General features: G+C 39.4%; 1 protein-coding gene across 8 annotated transcripts in view; it reads right to left on the minus strand.

The window, feature by feature from the left end:
- The window catches only part of LOC111562638 (palmitoyltransferase ZDHHC14-like), a 53,395-nt gene extending 38,225 nt beyond the window's left edge, over window positions 1-15,170 (minus strand). For 2 of the 8 annotated variants that reach the window (XM_055005740.1, XM_023261282.3), the window contains exons 1-2: window positions 14,641-15,170; window positions 13,709-14,003 (exon numbers count right to left, since the gene is read on the minus strand). In XM_055005740.1, the coding sequence (XP_054861715.1) occupies window positions 13,709-13,950 (242 nt within the window). In that variant the 5' untranslated portion in view covers window positions 13,951-14,003; window positions 14,641-15,170. Of the gene's footprint in view, window positions 1-13,708; window positions 14,004-14,450; window positions 14,618-14,640 lie in introns of those variants that run through there. The other 6 variants (XM_023261281.3, XM_023261277.3, XM_023261279.3 and 3 more) reach the window with 5 other exon arrangements.
- Window positions 15,171-18,771: the final 3,601 nt, after the last annotated feature.

Raw genomic sequence — 18,771 nt, forward strand, 5'->3', positions numbered from 1 at the left:
CACAGAGGAAAAGACTAAATGTGGGGACAAGAAAGACCGTTAAGCCGATTATGAGTATGATGTGGGTGTGATGACTGATTGGATCAAACTGGATCAAATCTGTTCCCATTTGGGTTAGTTGATGTTGAAAGTTGGCAGATATAAACGTATAGTGAGTGATATGCCAAGTTTACAGGTTAGACATAGCAGTAAATTAACTGCTTTACCAAACAGGCAGAAAATACCAAACTTAACTCATCTTGATCAACTGAACTTTCCCATGTTGTTCCACTTTCCTGCTCATGTACAAATCTTTACAATAGAATAAGAAGGTCCGTTTTCACAGTGTACCTACCAGAAGCAAAATACGTATGAATAAATCTGTACCAAAATGTTTTTAAACCTCAAATTAAATCAACAGAGGACTATTTTCACTTTTATGTTGTGCGATACCGTGACACACTGTATAACACTGCTGTTATAGATATCTGAGTTGAAGCTAGACAAGAATAGGGATTCAGTGAAGTAACATTAGTGATGTTATTCTCCTTTCTCCTTGGCTTTCATACATTATCACACTGTAGTTTGTGGTGGGTTTTTGTAGATGGTTGAACAAGTAATTCGTGTTGCTTTGTAAAACACGTTCCATGCACTCTTTGCATGTGATTTGTTCTTGCTTACATAATTTACCCTAAATCCAAAATATCTCCAAAAAACACATGGTGATTAGTGGCAAGAGACTTGTTCTTCACCTTCTACTCCAGACATTCAACAGCTATTTTGCTTGGCTCCTCTCTATTGTATAACACTCTTCTTCTCTGGACTACAGCTGCAACATTGAGGACATTTTTGCAGCAGCGCAACGGCTCCCAAAACATCTTGATTGCTCCTTGGAGACTGGCTGACAGTTTAGGAGGCACTTCATTTGACGTGTAATAGAGTTTTCTATGAGCAGAGTATTTTAAATGTCAATATTGCAGTCAACCAAATTCACTGAATTGTAGGAAGCCAAAATCATGACTGAGATTAATGTTCTACCAACTGTGCAGCTCTACTTGTTGATCAATCAAAGACCTCAAAGTTATGTACTACTGTTGGTTTTGTGACAAGTCTAATGCACAAATATTGACTGTAAAGCCAAGGTGAGACATGACTGCTCCTGTACAGCTTGTACTGACAACTACTCATCAGAGTCCTTATTTATAGGTGTGCAACACATCATTGTAAAAATATGTGTGATTTGACTGCAATAAAAACATGACAGTTAATTAGTAGGGTAAATATTCTAATGATAAATGATTAGCGCATCTGCAAGGTGCATTATTCCATGTCACTGTTAAGCAAACAGTAGCATAATGCACAATAAGTAATCATTTCAGTTGGAAGAAGTTTACAAGCTTTGAGATAACAATGAGAAGTCTCACACATTTTAACATAGGGAAAACATGGTGTTGGCTTTATTCTAAATAAGGACCCTTATCGCTTCATTGGCTCGCTGCAATTGGAGAAACGACAAACAGAAATCCTCATTTTTGATGGCTTTGATTTTGAATCCTGTGACCAAATTTTAATGCCCAATGTTAACACAATTCTTCTTCTGACGTAAACTTCATCCGTTAATTTGAACTGTTGTTTGCAGGGTGATCATTCCTCCTTAGGCAAACCAAATAGAACTTTCATCATTCCAAATATAGGTATAGTATGTAAATAATGGACTGATACTAAAATTACTTTGATCAGCTTGTTTTACAGACACATCACTGCACACAAACGGCACAATTAGAAGGAAAAAAGGAAAATAACATCAGCAAAAATCAAGTGTAAATGCTTTTAAGCAGTACTAAATATGTTTTTACAGCACCTGCCTATAGTAGAAGGTCATCAGGTCTGCTGGCTTGCTATATTCACACCTAAAGTCACACATGAATTCTGTATCTTCTGGCTTTGGAAATTAATTAATTAGTCTTAAGAATGCTTTAATTTAAATTTTGACTCCACAGAATGCTGGGTTCTTTGACCACCTTTTGGACAAATAGGAGCTACAGTTTGAAGTCTCCCCAAGACAAAACACAGATTCTACAGTCATAGAGCAATGAAGTTTGTGTCAATCATTAATACACTTTAGCAGTATTTCTTGAAATGTGACAGCAAGCGGTTTGTGGATAATGCTTTAAAAACACTTGGTCAGGCTCATTACAGGATAGCATCAAAGTCACATACACAGCAGAGCTCCACACAAAACCTTTCCATTAGTAGCACTGGTGACCTACTGAAAAATATTATTTTACGGGCACAAAACTTAGAAGCAGCACTTTATTAGACATGCAACACGACACATTCAGATTTTTTCCATCTTAACTGTATTACTTTTACTTTGTTAATAAATAACCAATTTACAGGAAAGTAACTTATAATTTTATTAGAAAGGATAAACTCACAAAGTAGCATTTTAAAAGAAATTCACTTATTATTGTAGAAGACTTGCAATTACATTAGTGCATCTGTCCCTGCAGTTCATCTGCCATGCTGCTGCTGTGATTATAAATGTGCCGTATTTACAGTTTGTGGTCATGTCTGCAAACTCAAGTTTTCCCTCCAAATGTTGGGCAACACCAAGAGTAGTACAACACATGGTGTTACCTCTCCTTGTAATATCTCAGCCACATAAACTGTGAACTATTCCCGTCAGAAAGAGTGGGTCTATCTTTTTTAACACAAGATGACCTGCTGATTCTTTGTTTGAATTTTCCTTTACTCACTCTCCAATGCCAGACATGCAATTCAGCCTCTGTCCTGGTGTTTCACGTAATACATAATGATTTATTTTTTTATTTTTTTATTTTTTTTAAGGAGGGAGGTCTCACTTTCCAATTATTAAATTCAATGAAAAGTGGCTAAATGGTTGAAATCTGCGGCCCTGGTATGTTATAAATGTATGTCTTCCTGTTTAAGGAAGATGCTTGGGATCTATTGAATTTTAACTTTTACTGACCTAAATCAGTCTCACCTGCATGGATAAGGGTTTAGGTTTCATGTGGACATTAAGACTATCTGAAGTACCTAAACATTTAATTTAGCTGTACATATTGTGTTAAGTTTTATGTGTCTAAACTTTGACCAAATCTACCGGTAAAAAGACAGAAGCCAGGCACAACAAGTTAATCCATGCACAATCTGAGACCGACAGGATCAAGGATCACATTTTAGGTTAAAGAAAATATAGCAAAGTCGGAAAACAATAACTGAATGGCCAATATGAAGATGTATTTAATGTGACATCTTTACTGCTTGTTCTTATCTGCTTATCAGCAAATACTATGGCAATCAAAAGCTTCTAATTTAAATTGAACATAAAATCTTCTTGTGCTGTCACCCTGGTAAAATCTGGATTCATAGTTATTTTTCAGCTACTGTCTTCTATGCAATAGTGAGATGTGTTCATTATTTCCATAGAATAACAAAGGTAATCCTTCAAGAGGGTATCCTGAGGTTTTCCTTCTTATTTGCTTCCCAAAGGGTGCAGTAATTCAACAATAATCCAATCCAGATTACCGTTATCACATTTCCCATTAAATCCTCTTATGATGCCAACCAGTTTTTCAAAACTCAGCTGGGAGTTAAGCTGGGGGGACTTTCATCTCAGCTTGATGTAGCCATGTGACATTGGCTTCATTCAGCACTGTTCACTGGCTGTCCTTTCAGTGTCACCTGAGATAAACTGCACCTTAGTTTCTTTCTTCTTCAGTTATACATCTTTGAAGGCAACTGACATCCGATAATCTAGGAAAAAAAAAAATCTGTCAAACACAGTGAATCCATCCTTTGGGCGTTCAACTTTACTCAGTGTTTGCTAGAGAAGAGATATTGTTTATCTAGAGAAATCCTCATACATTCTCAAAGTAGCAAATATTTGGACATGTTTAAAATGTGCTTAAGATCATACTGAAAATGCCTTTAAAGCTCTTGGCTTTGTTCCCTTTCAGTCGTAAGTCCCATTATTCATATGGGTTACAAGGATACAAGCCTTTGTCTGCTTTGCCTTTTATTACATTTTGATTGCTTTTGATGGCAGGCAAGGGCAGAACATGAACCTCCTCTCAGCTGTAGGCCAAGTCATTTGTCAATGAAACAACTGAACATGACATGCTTTAGCAAATGGTTACAATTCTGCCAGACTGCTTCATGGCATCATGATTTCCTATCACATTTCAGACAGACGCCAGTGGTGCACAGCAAAGCATTGGTCATTAATGCTTTGAAGAACCTTCCAAATCTGTAAGCATAACCTTTTAACATATGGCATGCGCATAATTACCACTGGCGCAGGAAGTGGAAGCGCACGTTCAGAAAAGCCGTGTGAAAAACAGAGGCTGCAGGGTTGATTAAATGCTCGAAGCTAGTCAGGGAGAGGAATCACACTAGAAAAAAAAAAAACATCCAGACATAATTCCTGGTTTCGACGAGCTGTGGTGACAGACAGACAGAACAGACAATGACAATAAAGTCTCGAACTATTAAAGTTACATACAGAACATATTCACATCTACAATGACCTAGATCTGGCTGTCTGATATTCACACATGGTTAAACAGTACAGTGTCCATTGTCTTGTTTACCTACCTGAAAAAGGACAGTAACATTACATGCTCTTTGTGCCTACATGTGAAACCTTCTATTGCTTCAATTCAGCTGAGTATAAGACAGTGAGACTAAATCTAGAACGGCACAAGAGTCCAGGTTGTTATTTGACAGCTTGGCTTGGGAGGAATGCTTTTCTTGTCTTGGGAAACCATGTCTACCATGGGTGTGACTGTTTCGCAATAGTTTGTCTTATGACTCTCCGAAAGCTGGCTGATTATTTTGGCCCAGCACACTGCAAACATTAACTTCTGGAGTATTGTTCAGAACTAATATGGTGCACGTGAGAAAGCTATCATTTCACTTATTTCCCTGCATTAAATTTGCTGCAATTGGACAATCAAAACATGGACTATTTGTTAAGGGGTCTTGAGAATTATTGCAAGCTTTAAAATGAGCAGTTGAACAATGCCTGGGGTATTGATTATTTCACCATATTTCTCTTCTTAGCTTTAATTTCTATGCACTTAAAGAGATGGCCACTTCTAAACTAAAAACTAAACCTCAGTATACTTGTCCATTTATAGCGTTCTTAACAGGCCACTTTATTAAAACTGCACATAAACATGACTATTTTGGTTCAAGTGGGATTGTGCCATTACAATATCTGACCTGCTAAGCATATTAACTGCCAGGACTACCTGCTGGTGCAAAAGGAGACCCTAAAAATTTCCTTGAAAGAAATTTAAGACGTATGAAGTTGCTGGTATTACTGATGTGCATCATAGTAAGAATAGTATTTTCTTTGTCTGATCTGTTTTTACTATTTTAGACACAAATATAAAGGACTTATAAAATCCGTGGACTACTGTGCTTTTTTTCAAAGCAAGGATTGAACCTGTCTCCCTTATTTCACAGCAAAGCCTAATCACTCCTTCAAAAACTGCTGAGCTATTATTAGTTGATCCTAATCACACACTTAAAAGAGGTTTATGAAAGGGTGATAGTGTGCCAACCAACCCAGCATATACTGAGGTATCCTCTCTCTACTCTGTCAAAATTATGACTCATACGATACACAGAAGGATTAGGAAGTAGCAAAATGGTTTTAAATAGAGAGCAACAGCCTAAATACTCCATGCACTTCATTTCAAAAATCTCTGAACTTGACAAACAACAGTATAGTTATCAAAATACCCAATAAGTTGTTAACATTCCAAGTAGTGGATTATTCATCAGGCATTCTGAGAACTTTCCATGCAAGCGAATACAAGTGTGCACATTGCTCTGTTTAAAGTAGAAGCCTGTCTGTGTTGTCTGTCTAAGCTACATGATGGCATTCAGGACAGGATCAGTATGAATAACCACCAGACAAGGTGGTAACATTTTTTTTCTGAATCATGTCAGGATTTCTGCCAGGATGTCTCTCTGACAGCTGAAAAGCAGGCTAGACAACTTCCAGTAAGTATGTCATAAATATTCTATTCAAAAAAAAATGGCTGATTTTGTAATGACTTTTCCGAAAACCTTTGATGCAACCGCCCTCCTTTTCTACATTAAACTGCAGGAATATTTAAAACTACCAGCAAACAGGAAAAGGGTGACTGTCTACAGAATTTGAGACAAAGACTAAACAATATCAGGAGATGAATGATTGGTGACTGGTTCCTGAGCACTCTTGCAGTAGAGATTTTTTCCCCCTTGAAGTAAACATCCACGCCCAAATAGTGTACTGCTCCCAACAGGCACCACAACTAAAATAGTTGCAGACTTCACTGAGGGATATACCTGAATTAAACGTGACTAATCATGCAGGACACTTCAAGCAATGTCGAACTCTAACTCTCGGCAATCGTAAATTGTGGGCTATCGTCATTTGTCATTTCATATGCTTTTCAATTGAATTAAACAGATCGCATTATAAAGGGTACTACATACAAATGTTTTGATTTAAACGTTTTAATTGTTCCTAAACAGCGAGCACCAGCCCCTCCCATCTCATGATTTCCTTCCTGCAGGCCAGGCTAACCAGGTTGCCGTTGTAGTGATACTTGATTTTATTCATCTGTCTCTCCAGTTAGTCTCTTGTCCCTCTGACAGACTCCAAATTCATGAATGTCGAAGTAGCCTGTGACAGTTGCTCTCACTTTGCTCTCCAGGAGATCCGCTGTAAACGCCGTGGATAACTGGCACGTGGCGCTACGCTAAGCTCACAGAGGCTGGTCACCACAAAGGCCACTCGTGGTAATGATGGTGGTGTTGGAGTCTGTCTGCAGAAAGGGAGATTCACTGAAGAGGCAGCTGAATGACATGGAGGACCAACTCAACAGCAACCTGGCAGCTTTGTAAACAAAAAACACCACAGTGGATGAAGAACAGCAGCAAGTGGACCAATATCTTTAAAGTATCAAAGCAGCAAAGATGCAAACCAACGCTTCCAGTAAGAACTTTCAGATTAAAATCAGAGTGCAAGCAGGATTTATGAGGGCCTTTAGCCCTGAATTAAGGTGACAGGTTTCATATCCAGGCAACCACATGCACAACTAATCATGTTACCATACGAGTTAAAATAAATCTGCGGGAAAAAGTGTGATTCAGATAGTGAATCTACTACCTAAACTTTCAAATGGGGAATTGCCTACATATACTTTCATCAAATAGATGTGCCATCTTGTTCACCTGAATACAGACTACAGTTTTGGTGTTTAATCTATATGTTTCCAAATGGTACTGAGTGGGCTTTATGTGTAATATAATGACTGAAAGATTACAAAACAGCTATGCATGAATACTGAAAGAAAGGAATGATACAGGAGGAATGGTAAATGAAGAGCTGCAGGAGACAAGACCACCTTGAATGAACTTAAACCTCCAATTACCCTATACAACGTGGTGTATGTTGTACGTAAAATCGTTCACAGTTGCTCACATGAATGGAGTCAAGTCAACCCACATGGATGGAAATTAGACAAAAGTAAAATTAGTGACAACACCAACATGGGTGGCACCAGTTTTGCAGGAAAGCACACATACTGCTATGTCAAATTTGTATTTTGGGAGTTCTTGTTAATTATTAAATCAGTAATTAATTTTCACCAGAACTAGGCCCCAAGGGTTGGCTTGTTGTCTTAATGATCAAGTACTCAACATGTAGTTTAGTTTCACTTTGTTCAGACTTAATTGGTAAACGCAGCGTGCATTGTTTTGCTGGATACCGCTGCATTTGTTGTGAAACCAAACTGTGTCTACTGAAATGGTTGGGAAGATTAAAGTCCTACTGCATTTTCTTTTTATGTGGTAATAATTGGCAATTCCTTTCTTAAATTCTAAAGCAGCCTATAAAATAAAATGACAATTGCAATTTATCAAATATGTTTTTTTCCAGATTTCTTGTTTTAACTATCAGCTTAAAACACAGCTATTCTCTTCAATATATGATGACAAAAATCAGCAAAACATCATATTTGAGAGTATGTTTAGCTACTTTGTTTTCAGCAATATATGTCAAAAAGCTGAGGGTAGAGCAGGCTGCCTCGTAAACATTTGTTTGAAGGTTTAATCCCTCAGTGTCCTTGGACAAAACACTGAACCCCAAGTTGGTCCTGACGGCAAGCCAGCATATTGCACGGCGGCTCTACCGTCGTTGGTGTGTGTATGTCTGTGAGAATGGGTGAATAAGAAACATTGTAGAGCACTTTGTAAAACTGTTAAGGTTACAAAAACACTAGATAAGTATAGACCATCCACTATTTACCTTGTTCACACCCTCAAGTGTACTTGGGCAAGACACTGAACCACAAATTGACTCCAACGGTCAGTCTAGCACCAAGCTCACGGCCACCAGCGTCTAAGTATGTGTATGAATGAGAGTCAGTTGCTAGGCACTCTGGATACAGCCACTGTATATGTAGAGACATGTCGTTTTAGTACTTTAGGGCCATTCAGTACTTAACACCAACAAACATGTAGCTACCACATAGTGTACTGCACTTCATATGATGACCAGTGCTTTACACTTTGTCTCTGTCCACCTCAAATACTTCAAAAACTAAACAGAGCTTTCCAAAGGTGCCGGCTGTGTGCCAAGCAGCTGACTGCTCATTTAAGTCCTGCCAGCTACTTTATTATAGTAAAATAATTTGATTAACAAGTTGCAATTCTCCATCTGTGTACATTTTAACAAAACAACGTAAGCACGACTATAGAGAAACATACCCATCTGTCTTTATCCATCCCACCCCCACATGCCCTATATGAATGAGTGTGCAAATGGTCAGCTGAGAGGTCGTGTCCTGCTAAGTAAAGAATTTAAACTCATCTTTGGTGAGGATAAGTATACAAATTTTTGTAAAATATTTAATGACAAAACACATTAAGAATAGTATTCATTGCACAGACAATCCTCATTGGCGAGACTACTTCGGAAAACAAAGGTGGCAGCAAACTGAAGGTCGTTCAATAAGTATTCAAAGTCTATTTTTGCCACATGTATATGGGCTTATGAGTGAGCAAATCAGTGGATTATTTTTCCTGCATTTTGCTTTTTACAGCCGAAGATTAAGAGTTGAGTCAGTATATTCTTACGTTTTGTGTCCACTGATGCACATGTTTTGATATTTTAGAATTATTTTTGCCACAGGTTTTTTTTTTATTTGAAAACCAAAACATAGGCTTGATAAGACATGGGAATAAAAACATGGATCCCTCATCAAGTAATCTTGTTTATTTTCACTGAACAATAGTGCACTCACTTTTCTAGTGAAATCATACAGTAACTATCACTGTGAAATGTCTTTTCACAGTTTCACATAAAATTCCTTCCAGCGGTGTAAGTGGGATGGTGTCAAACATATAAACTACAACTGTAGCTTATATTAAATATTAAAAAGTTCTAATGATTTTTAATTACAAAACTTCTGGTCAGTCACAAATAGGTATGGTTTCAGACACACATGTACACACTATGTGAACTAAAACATGCAATACATTCCCCTTTACATTGGGGTAAGCAAACTCATTAAAATATGCAATTAAGATCAATCTGCATGATAGAACAGTGGCTTTAGAATGTGTCAGGAGCCACCAAGTTTGAGATTTTACGGCCCATTTTCCTACAGATCCCCCCCAACTGGCTACTCTATATCCTTGTGCAAAGTCCAGGACAAAGTATTTCGATTTCTCTCTGCCCAAAACTGTGCTTCAGAACACCTCTTCAAACAGCTGCCCGAGTGAAATTTTTATGAAACATAAGAGACAGAGGGCAACATGTGCAACAACAGCCCACATGAGCATCTGGGGGGAGCCAGCAACAGAATAATAAACAGACCAAAGTCTGCCGGTCACTAACAGGGTTTATTGTGCATGGTTGAGCATCCCTCAGACAGAGACAAAAGAAAACAAGCAAAAAGAAATCCGGAGATGTAGCAAGATCTCTGGTAAGTATATTATATGCATCTGTTAACTCTTTCGGGACACCACAAAGCAGAATATCTTTACACACACTCGGACCAGGTGTCAACACACCACAACCTCATGTTAAAATAACCATGATAGGATACAGAGGCCATTCAAAAGACAAAAGAGAATCCTAAAAACTGAATGAGGAGCTGTTCTCCACTGTACTGACAACTGGTGAGGTTAGGAAAACACAGCTAATCGAAATGCATTACAGTTAATGACAACAGAAGCCAATGTGCAGGTCTGCTGACTATCGCCCTGTCTGATAAATGTCTCCTTTCAGCTGATGGAAGAATAGTGGGGGTAGACAGAGGGAGAGAGAGGAAAGTCAGGAGGACTCGGCCTGCCTGGGGGCATGGACAGTTGAACATGGCGGACAGTGTTTAGCTGAAAAGTGGCTTTGTGGCTGCATGGTGTTCCTGAAAAATGTCCCCTGTAGTCACAACAAACAGAGGACAGTACACTGAACCCAACTCCATCGACTGTTGACAGTGTAGGAAATGAAGCTATCTGAGGGGCGGAAGAGGTATCATCAGGAAGCATCTGGCATCCTACATTTGGGTACTGAGGAACATCCAGGTTCAAACGGGCACTCCAGTAAGTTAACCACCCATTTTGGTATTTTTACCAACTGTTTCATAGTAAGGGGAGTTAGGTGCTTTAGCCCTCACTCCAGCAGTCTGCACTTTGGTCACAGGTTATGTCTGTATCTCTGCAGAGGTGACAACGTCTTGAAAGATGAAGTGGTCCAGAGGTCAGTGCTGATAGATGTGCAGCAATGCTACTAAAGGACTTCAACATAGAGCATACAAAAAAGGCAGCTAGCAATAGTTTGGCATAGTATGTTCAAGAAATACAGTGAGATGTACATCCATCTAAATGTGTTTGTCCTCTGTTTTATTTCTGAAAATGACCCTTGAACATTTTTCAGTCTATAAAATGTTTCAAAAGATATACAAATGGTCCATTTTATTTGTCTAGAGCAGATGTTTAAATGTCTTCTAACTTATTTTTACAATCAAAAGCAATCCACTACAGCAATTCTGCTGTAAACTCTACTCACACTAAGCTTATTAATTTCCAGGTTTCATTTTTTTATGTTTATTATTGACCATTGTCACTGGTGGTAGCATTGCATTAGACTGCAGTATACTACAAAGATTATCTAAAATTTGAAGCCCTCTTTTGCATCTGTAACACAGCGTAGAATACTAGAAACTCTTAATATAATGCAGTTTAATACAACAGCAACTTCAAGCTCAATCATAAGTAAAAAGCAGAATTTTCAGTTTTTGGCCTGCATTAGACTGTATACGGTTACCTAATGAAGTGATCAGTGAGTGTATATCATTAAGCATCTTTACAGTGCACATACTAAGCAGCAGGCATCAACCACTGCACATATTTTGCCTATTAAGCATTCTCTGGTTGTGAAGCACTTTACTCTGATAAAGACTGCCCAGCTGAACAACAAATCTCATGATAGCGCAGGATTCTTATCTCGTATGGATGGACTTTCAGAGATGATAGATGACACAATGATTACTCAGGACTAATGGGCAGAGAGGCAGCGCACGATATCTCGTGGTACACTCCAGCACTGGCAGTACTCAGGTCAGTGTCTACATGCTGCATCATGCACTTCAGTAGTGAGCCGATTCAGGACATCTGGGATAAGGTGACGATAACAGGGATGGAAGAGGCATTGTGAAGAAGAACATGCTGCATATTGATTACAGGTTGTTCTAACAGTGGGTGGAAGACAGAGGGCTCCTTTGAGGATAGTGGGACTGTGATTAAGGGAGTACAAGTGACACACATGGGCAGACATACACTGTAATGTCTAGTCCTCAAGCAGTTATGTCAATAAAAAAACTATAATTACCACCTCACAGTTGCACGCATCAGTCAAACAGTCAAGTTCAAGTTTACATCCATGTCTGTCCAGACTCAGTTAACATTTTGAAGGAATCCAATAAAGCGTAGTTTGTGGCTAAATGGAAATTATCATTGTAGTGAAATCTATGACTGCAGTAAATAATTTTAAATGACAAATATGCTGTCTTCTTTCAGGGGTGGTGGATGTTGCTGCAAAGAAGCGTCAAATTCTAAACCATAGATGCCTCACATGCGCAATTTGGCAACCAAGTTGATCTATCTAATCATCACAGTTTCAGTGTCTGGCCAAGTGTGGAATATGCTTACAATCTCCCCTTCTTTCTTTCATATTATTGTGCCGAATAATGGCCAGAAAAGGGATTTTACAGAACATTATGATGACCCAGTGAAGCTGACTTTGCACATTTGGATATAAAATTCACCAAAATATTGAGTGATCCTACCACGCATTTGTGTAAAATTTCACCATCATCAGAAAACAAAGAAATGTCCAAAAACATGTTTTATGAGGTCACAGTGACCTTGTTGTAAAATGACCAAACTGAGTGAGTTTATCCTAGAGTCCAAGTAAACACTTGTGCCAAATTTGAAGACATTCCCTCAAGGCATTCCTAAGAAATCACAGTCACCTGAAATTAATCACCGTATGTATGGACAGACAACCCAAAAACAGTAATGCCCCCATCACTTAACTGGCCTGCGTCGGCTCTGGAGAATGGTCTGACTGCACTTCATTATCATCCTGCTATAGGGAAAGAATTGCTCTGGCTTGTTTGCATTTTTTTAAAACTCAATAACAATTGTCTTGGGAGGCGCTATGCCCATGGTGCAGCAAGGGGAAATAGTTTTTGTCTAACAGTCTTGTTTTGGTGGACCATTTGCAAACAGTGATGCAAGCACTGTTATTAAATTGAGTAATTCACAAAAAGAATGCAAGTAAGGCTGCACTTACTGAACAATCCAAATCTTTGTCAAAACTTGCCATTTTCAGAACACTGGTTGCAACCTTGGAGGTTGTTGTTATTTCTTGTAGCGAAGGCAATTTTGAAAATTGAAAACATGCATATATGGGAGGGAATTGTCACATAAAAGGTGCGGCAGGAATGGCAGGCCTACTGCCACACTATACATCCAGTGAATCAGACGAACTTAAGGTTGTCATATGTTTGGCGGGCTGGTTGTCAGAAAAAGTTAAGACAAAATCATCAATTGTAATGTACTTTGATATAAAAACACAAGATACTAGAGATCAGAACCTGGTTAGAATTAAATATCTTGATCCAGGATATTTCAGTTAAATATTTGTTCACCAACACTGGTCTGAAGACCAGTCTTTTAGCTGGAGGATACTCTTACTGTGCAAGCAATATTAACCCTACAAAAAGGTAAATCAGACACTGAACAGCCCTTTTTAAGGACGTAATCATGCATATAGAACGCTTAAGCAAATTCAGACAGGAAATTGACAACTTTCCAAAGGAATCACAGAGTAGTTCCTATCAGCAACAATCCATGACAAAATACACTCTATTAAAGAGATACGTAATATTTTCTCTATACTTCCTGAATACAGATATGTCTCTGCCTAATCTCCAAACAGTTTGCAGTGACATCTCCCTGATCCTAAGGAGATCAAGCGAAATACACCCACTCCAGAGTGACATAACCGACCTGGGTATAAACTCTGATATTTGAGCCTATGAAATGAAATCCCTAATCCACAATGTAAGTTTGCACAAGAACACAGCAGATGGACGCACACAAACAGATTCAACATACTTTTACTAATACTTACTCAAATGTGAAGAAAAGTCCACAAGTCACCAGGATGAGGACAAGGGTGAGGTAGAAAACCCCTGTCTGCTTGGCCATCATTATCCTCCCATCACAGTAAAATTTATTCCGACCTGGGAAGGCCTCCCACTTCCTCTTTTTTGGGGTCTTTTTCTTGTAAGGGGTCTCCATTGGTGTGGAGCTGCGAGTGCTTATTTGGCTGTACTCGCACTCTCTCATGGACTCAGACACTCCGAGATGCATCAAATTGCTGATTAAAATCCCCAGAGCTGAATAAATCCCGGGCAGATGTGCCTCTGTGAAGGAAACAGGTTCAGTTTAGCAGGCAGGCTAAGATCACAACTTTTCAAACAAAAGCTTGGCGGTGAATTTAGGTGGGGAAAAAAGTTTGAGTAGTGCATACACACTTCCTCTTATTAATGACACCTCTGCTAACGCTCACGTTACACTTGTGTAGTTTCCTAAAGTCCTGTCTAGCGACTCGAGTTGGGTAAAACTGCAAATACCTGGAAGTTTAGCTAATGTAGTGTTAGCTAACTTGACAAATAACTTCACCGGCTGCTCACATACCATAGCTTAACATTAACAGCGCCTTTGTTAGCTAGCAACCTGGCTAGCACGACATAGCAGCTGAATGTAAAGTGTCGCTAAAGCTAACGCGGCTAGCAAGTTGATGAGATAATTGTTAAGTTAAATGTTAGCATTAACTTATGCAATTAGGCGCTAGCTCTCCGTCCACTCACTTCTCCCACTACCAGCACTGACTTGGCTATTTTACTTTTCAGTCTCCCGGTCAATGGGAGATAGGAAGACGGTTTGAGTGGACTCTCCGGCTTGCGCTGTCAACCACATAACGTTACAGACGCCGAGGCTCCACATCCCGGCTGCGTCTGTCTGCTCTGCCCGCTGAGGCGAGTTGAGCCGCTGCCTTACCGAAGGAAAGTAACGCTGGTCGTCGTGCTGGGGTGTTGTCACGTAGCTACTCCTTTCGTTATCCAGGTTTGTTGCGAGCCGAGGACAAAGCGAAGAACAGCATTTTTGAGAAGTTCACGGCTACGCGAATGAGTTTGAAAGGGGCTCGTTGCCACCGCAGCAGAACTTCATTTAAAAACAACGTGGGAAAATCCAGAGAAAGAAAGCACACGGCGGGCTGCTCTCAGACGAGCTCCAGCATCCTGACTGACCGTCGTTCACGGAGACACTACGAGTCTGTGCGCACAACACGAACCAGGCAGGACCTTATAGCCGCACGGCCAAGTGTTTCGCGGCGATAATCAGCGAATAATCACCAGGAATCTTCACCATCCGGGGAAAAAGTTGCAGGTTTCCTCAGTGAACGTCCTGCCAGGCCAGTCGACCGCTCACATTGCGTCCCTCCATCCACACACTCTGCTGCCACCCTCGCAAACAACAAACATCAACATGGGAGCAGAGCAGAGCCTCAGCCTGCTCCTCCCCCTCCAACCCAGGCAGCAGCTGAAGTCACCATTCACCGAGGAGATGCGAAGGGAGGACGAGCTATTGAAGGGGTTCCCAAAAGAGGGTCCGGGGACCTCCGGGTGTCCGTAGTGCGTACGTGGGGAGGAAATCCCTATGAGCAGGGGAGCATCCAGGAAGGATCCTGGGGTGATCCTGGGTGGGGTTTACTGGAGTCTCCCCCTCCATGCATTATTTCACCTGCTCCGTGTCCTACATTATAACCATTACAGTTGAAATAGCTTTAAAAGACAAATAAAGCTCATGTAATGCAGTTTACCATTGACAAAATGAGACTGCAGCTCCTACATTGTGACTGAAATGGTACCAATGCATTAAAATTGATCACTTCATTTCTTAGAGGTTATAGCCCATAGGAATATTGCAAAACAGATGGTTACTTTATTAATCCTTGGCGGAGTTATGTGATAATCAGTGTTGGTTTGTCTGTCTGTCTGACTATGTGCAAACATTACTCAACAATAGAATAATAATAATTTGAATGAAATTTCAGGGAAGGTCAGAAATGACACAAGGACCAAGTGATTAGATTATGGCAGTGATGCGGCTTATAGTCTGGATCCATGGAGTTGTTAAAGATTTTTGTATCATTGTGAGACAGTGGCACACTGTCACTGTAACTATGACTACAAGTGAACACTACATCAGCTGCCTGCTGACGATCACATGATTGTGATCCCACTACAAATCGACCGCTGCAGACTTATCGGGACTTATCTGTTGGAAATGATACAAGGAATAATTGATTAAACTGTGGGGGTGTTTCTGAGTCCCATCAATTCCCGCCGCCCGCTGCATATTTTAGGTCGATTCGGTGTCCGTATGTAACATCTACATGCATAACACACACCTGTGCTCAGTGCAAGGTAATTCTGTTTGTGGGTACATATATATTAAATGGCCACATTCTGTGGTGCCGTTATTTCTGCCACAAATTTTTTTCAAGACTTCAGCTGTTGGGAATGATACGACTGAACAGCCTCGGCGGAGTACTGCGCTCTCTGAGTGCTTTTCTTGCATTGTGTATAAAACCTATCCTTTTAACTACAGCCTAAAGAAGGATGTGTGATATACCAAACATACAGCTTAAATAACTGAAATATATATTGTTTCCTGTAATCATTTTGATTCTAATCATTCTTGATTATGCTATCAATTGCAAAAAAAGCATTTTTTTTTGTCACAGTTATTCTATTACAAGAAACGTTAAAGTTTCCCAAAGTCACATTTTTCCTCTCACCACAGACATAAAGTTCTGTGCATTTGCATGTTTTGATTGCTTAATTCAGGTAAAAGCATCTGTTGATGTTTGTAAATGAAGCCGTATGGCTGAAAATCAGCTTACAGTCAGTTTTTGGCAGAAAATTTACAACACCTCAATTTCATGCCATGAGTGCAGTGCAAGTTAAGGAAGGTAATTTATGAATATTTATGCTTGTGATGTCTCTTGAAAATGCTAATCATTAGTTTAATCAGGGAAAACTAAAACAAGCAGCTGCTCTGTTAAGGCTTGGACCTGTATAGAATTTTTCTCTGAATAAAAAGCATTGTCAAGATGTTCCAGCTGCACATATGGTTTTGTTTCTCAACAACAATGTTTTGGTAAAAAAATCATTATTTTTTTTACTGCCTATATAAAGTGTAAAAGACTAGCATCAAGTTCTGCTCATATGATTGGTTGCTTAAAAAGGACCAACGGTGTTGACATCAATGCCTTTCTGAAAAGTTCAGAGATTTTCAGCTAGAAACGTTTGAAGTGGCTGGATCAAAAAAGGGAGAGTGCTTTGAAAAAAGATACTGCGTGCAGCACTTTTTATTTAAATGGCACTCTTTCCTTATTGGAAACAATTGAAAAATGATGATGTCATCCTGAATAAACTTTATATGGACAATCAGACCTAGTCTATATTCATCTAATGTTATATAAAATAGATATTTCTAACAAGCTAGAAATGGATAAAGTTGTACTTTAAGAGTCTCCTGCTAAGACAGTCATTTCCTCAGTGTCAACTGAACCGATCCTACTAAGTATTCGTTGTGTAGCCAAACACTAATTATTCTTCTGTGCCTTGGAAATCATAAAGCGGCAATAACCAAGTAAAGTGTTCCTTTGCCCGGACCTCCAGCAAAAATGGAGAATAAATATTGTGTGACATTACATTAGCAGACTACAGTGCAACATATTTTCCCAAAAAAATGACATTTAAAAGAAAAGGCAGCTGTGGCCACCAGTAGTTTACTGTATTTTTACAGGGTTAGTATTGTAGTTTAGTTTTTCAGTTTGTTACTCTGTAATGGAGAACAATACTCTATAGTGGACTATGAGGTTTTCTGTTTCCAATAATTTACCGTGTTTACACAGTATTGCCAGTGTGATCAACATAAGCCGTTACTGTAGTTGCTTGTAAATTTCATCATTTAAAAATGAAAAAATGTAGAAACTGTGAATTGCAGATATACACTATAAATAGCAATGTGTTATGATGCAGAATTGAGACAAACTCTGCTCAACATTGAAAAATGTATAGACCAATAATCTACATATAACAAGAAAGGATAAAGGATAAGGCAGGTTATGTTTCTATGGATTAAGAGAATGCATTTAAAGGCAGCAATGCATGACAAACTGAAGTCTATTAAATATATTTTATAAACCATGTAAACAAAAGTTTAAGTAACTTATTACAGTGTGTATATCGTAGATCTATCGATATGATCCCTGTTTATTGTCCTGTTCTCACCTGCAGTAAGCTTAAGTATCAAAAAGTTGACTTCACTAATGTCCTCTGGAGCACAAGTTTAACAGAAAGGACGACGGCTGAATGACTCAACAGGATTCTGGGAGATAAACAGGCTGACAAATCAAACATTTGCTTACAATACATGAAGGCACTGTCAGTTGTAACAGACGTGTGGTGATGTTGCCACAGTCGTGCCCCACTGTCATGCCAAGTACAGTTTAGCCACGATGCAATTTCCTGTTCGGCTCAATTAGGACAAATGATTTCATCATCATCCTACAGTTCCTCTGTCATCTGTCCTCAGCTTAACACCTACACATGCACTAACACATGCACACACACACACACACGCACGCACGCACGCACGCACGCACGCACGCACGCACGCACGCACGCACGCACGCACACACACACACACACACACACACACACACACCTCCTCATCTAGCTCTGAAGTCACCCAGACGGTTGAGCTCATTCACTCCCACAGCCGTGCAATTATCCACTTTCTCTGAAAAGAAGTCTGGCTGCTTTTCATGTAATGTGAGACAACTTAATTGTTCAGAATCAAACATCTTGCAAAGAGAAAAAACGTGCATTTTCTCTGCACTTTTATGTTCTGCCAATGCATTTGTTGTATGAAAGTTGAATTTAGTATTCAGGCATATTGAGCTCAATTATCTGATTAGAGGTTAAACTCAATCACACATACAGTATGGTATTTCTAAAGAAAAAGCTGTATACAGAACTGCAAGATGTTTGTCTCATGCACACTAACGGAGAGCATGACTGGCTGCCACTGCTGGGCATGTGAAGCTACCAAGTG

This window comes from Amphiprion ocellaris, chromosome 20, assembly GCF_022539595.1.
Source record: "Amphiprion ocellaris isolate individual 3 ecotype Okinawa chromosome 20, ASM2253959v1, whole genome shotgun sequence".
Lineage (NCBI taxonomy): Eukaryota > Metazoa > Chordata > Actinopteri > Pomacentridae > Amphiprion > Amphiprion ocellaris.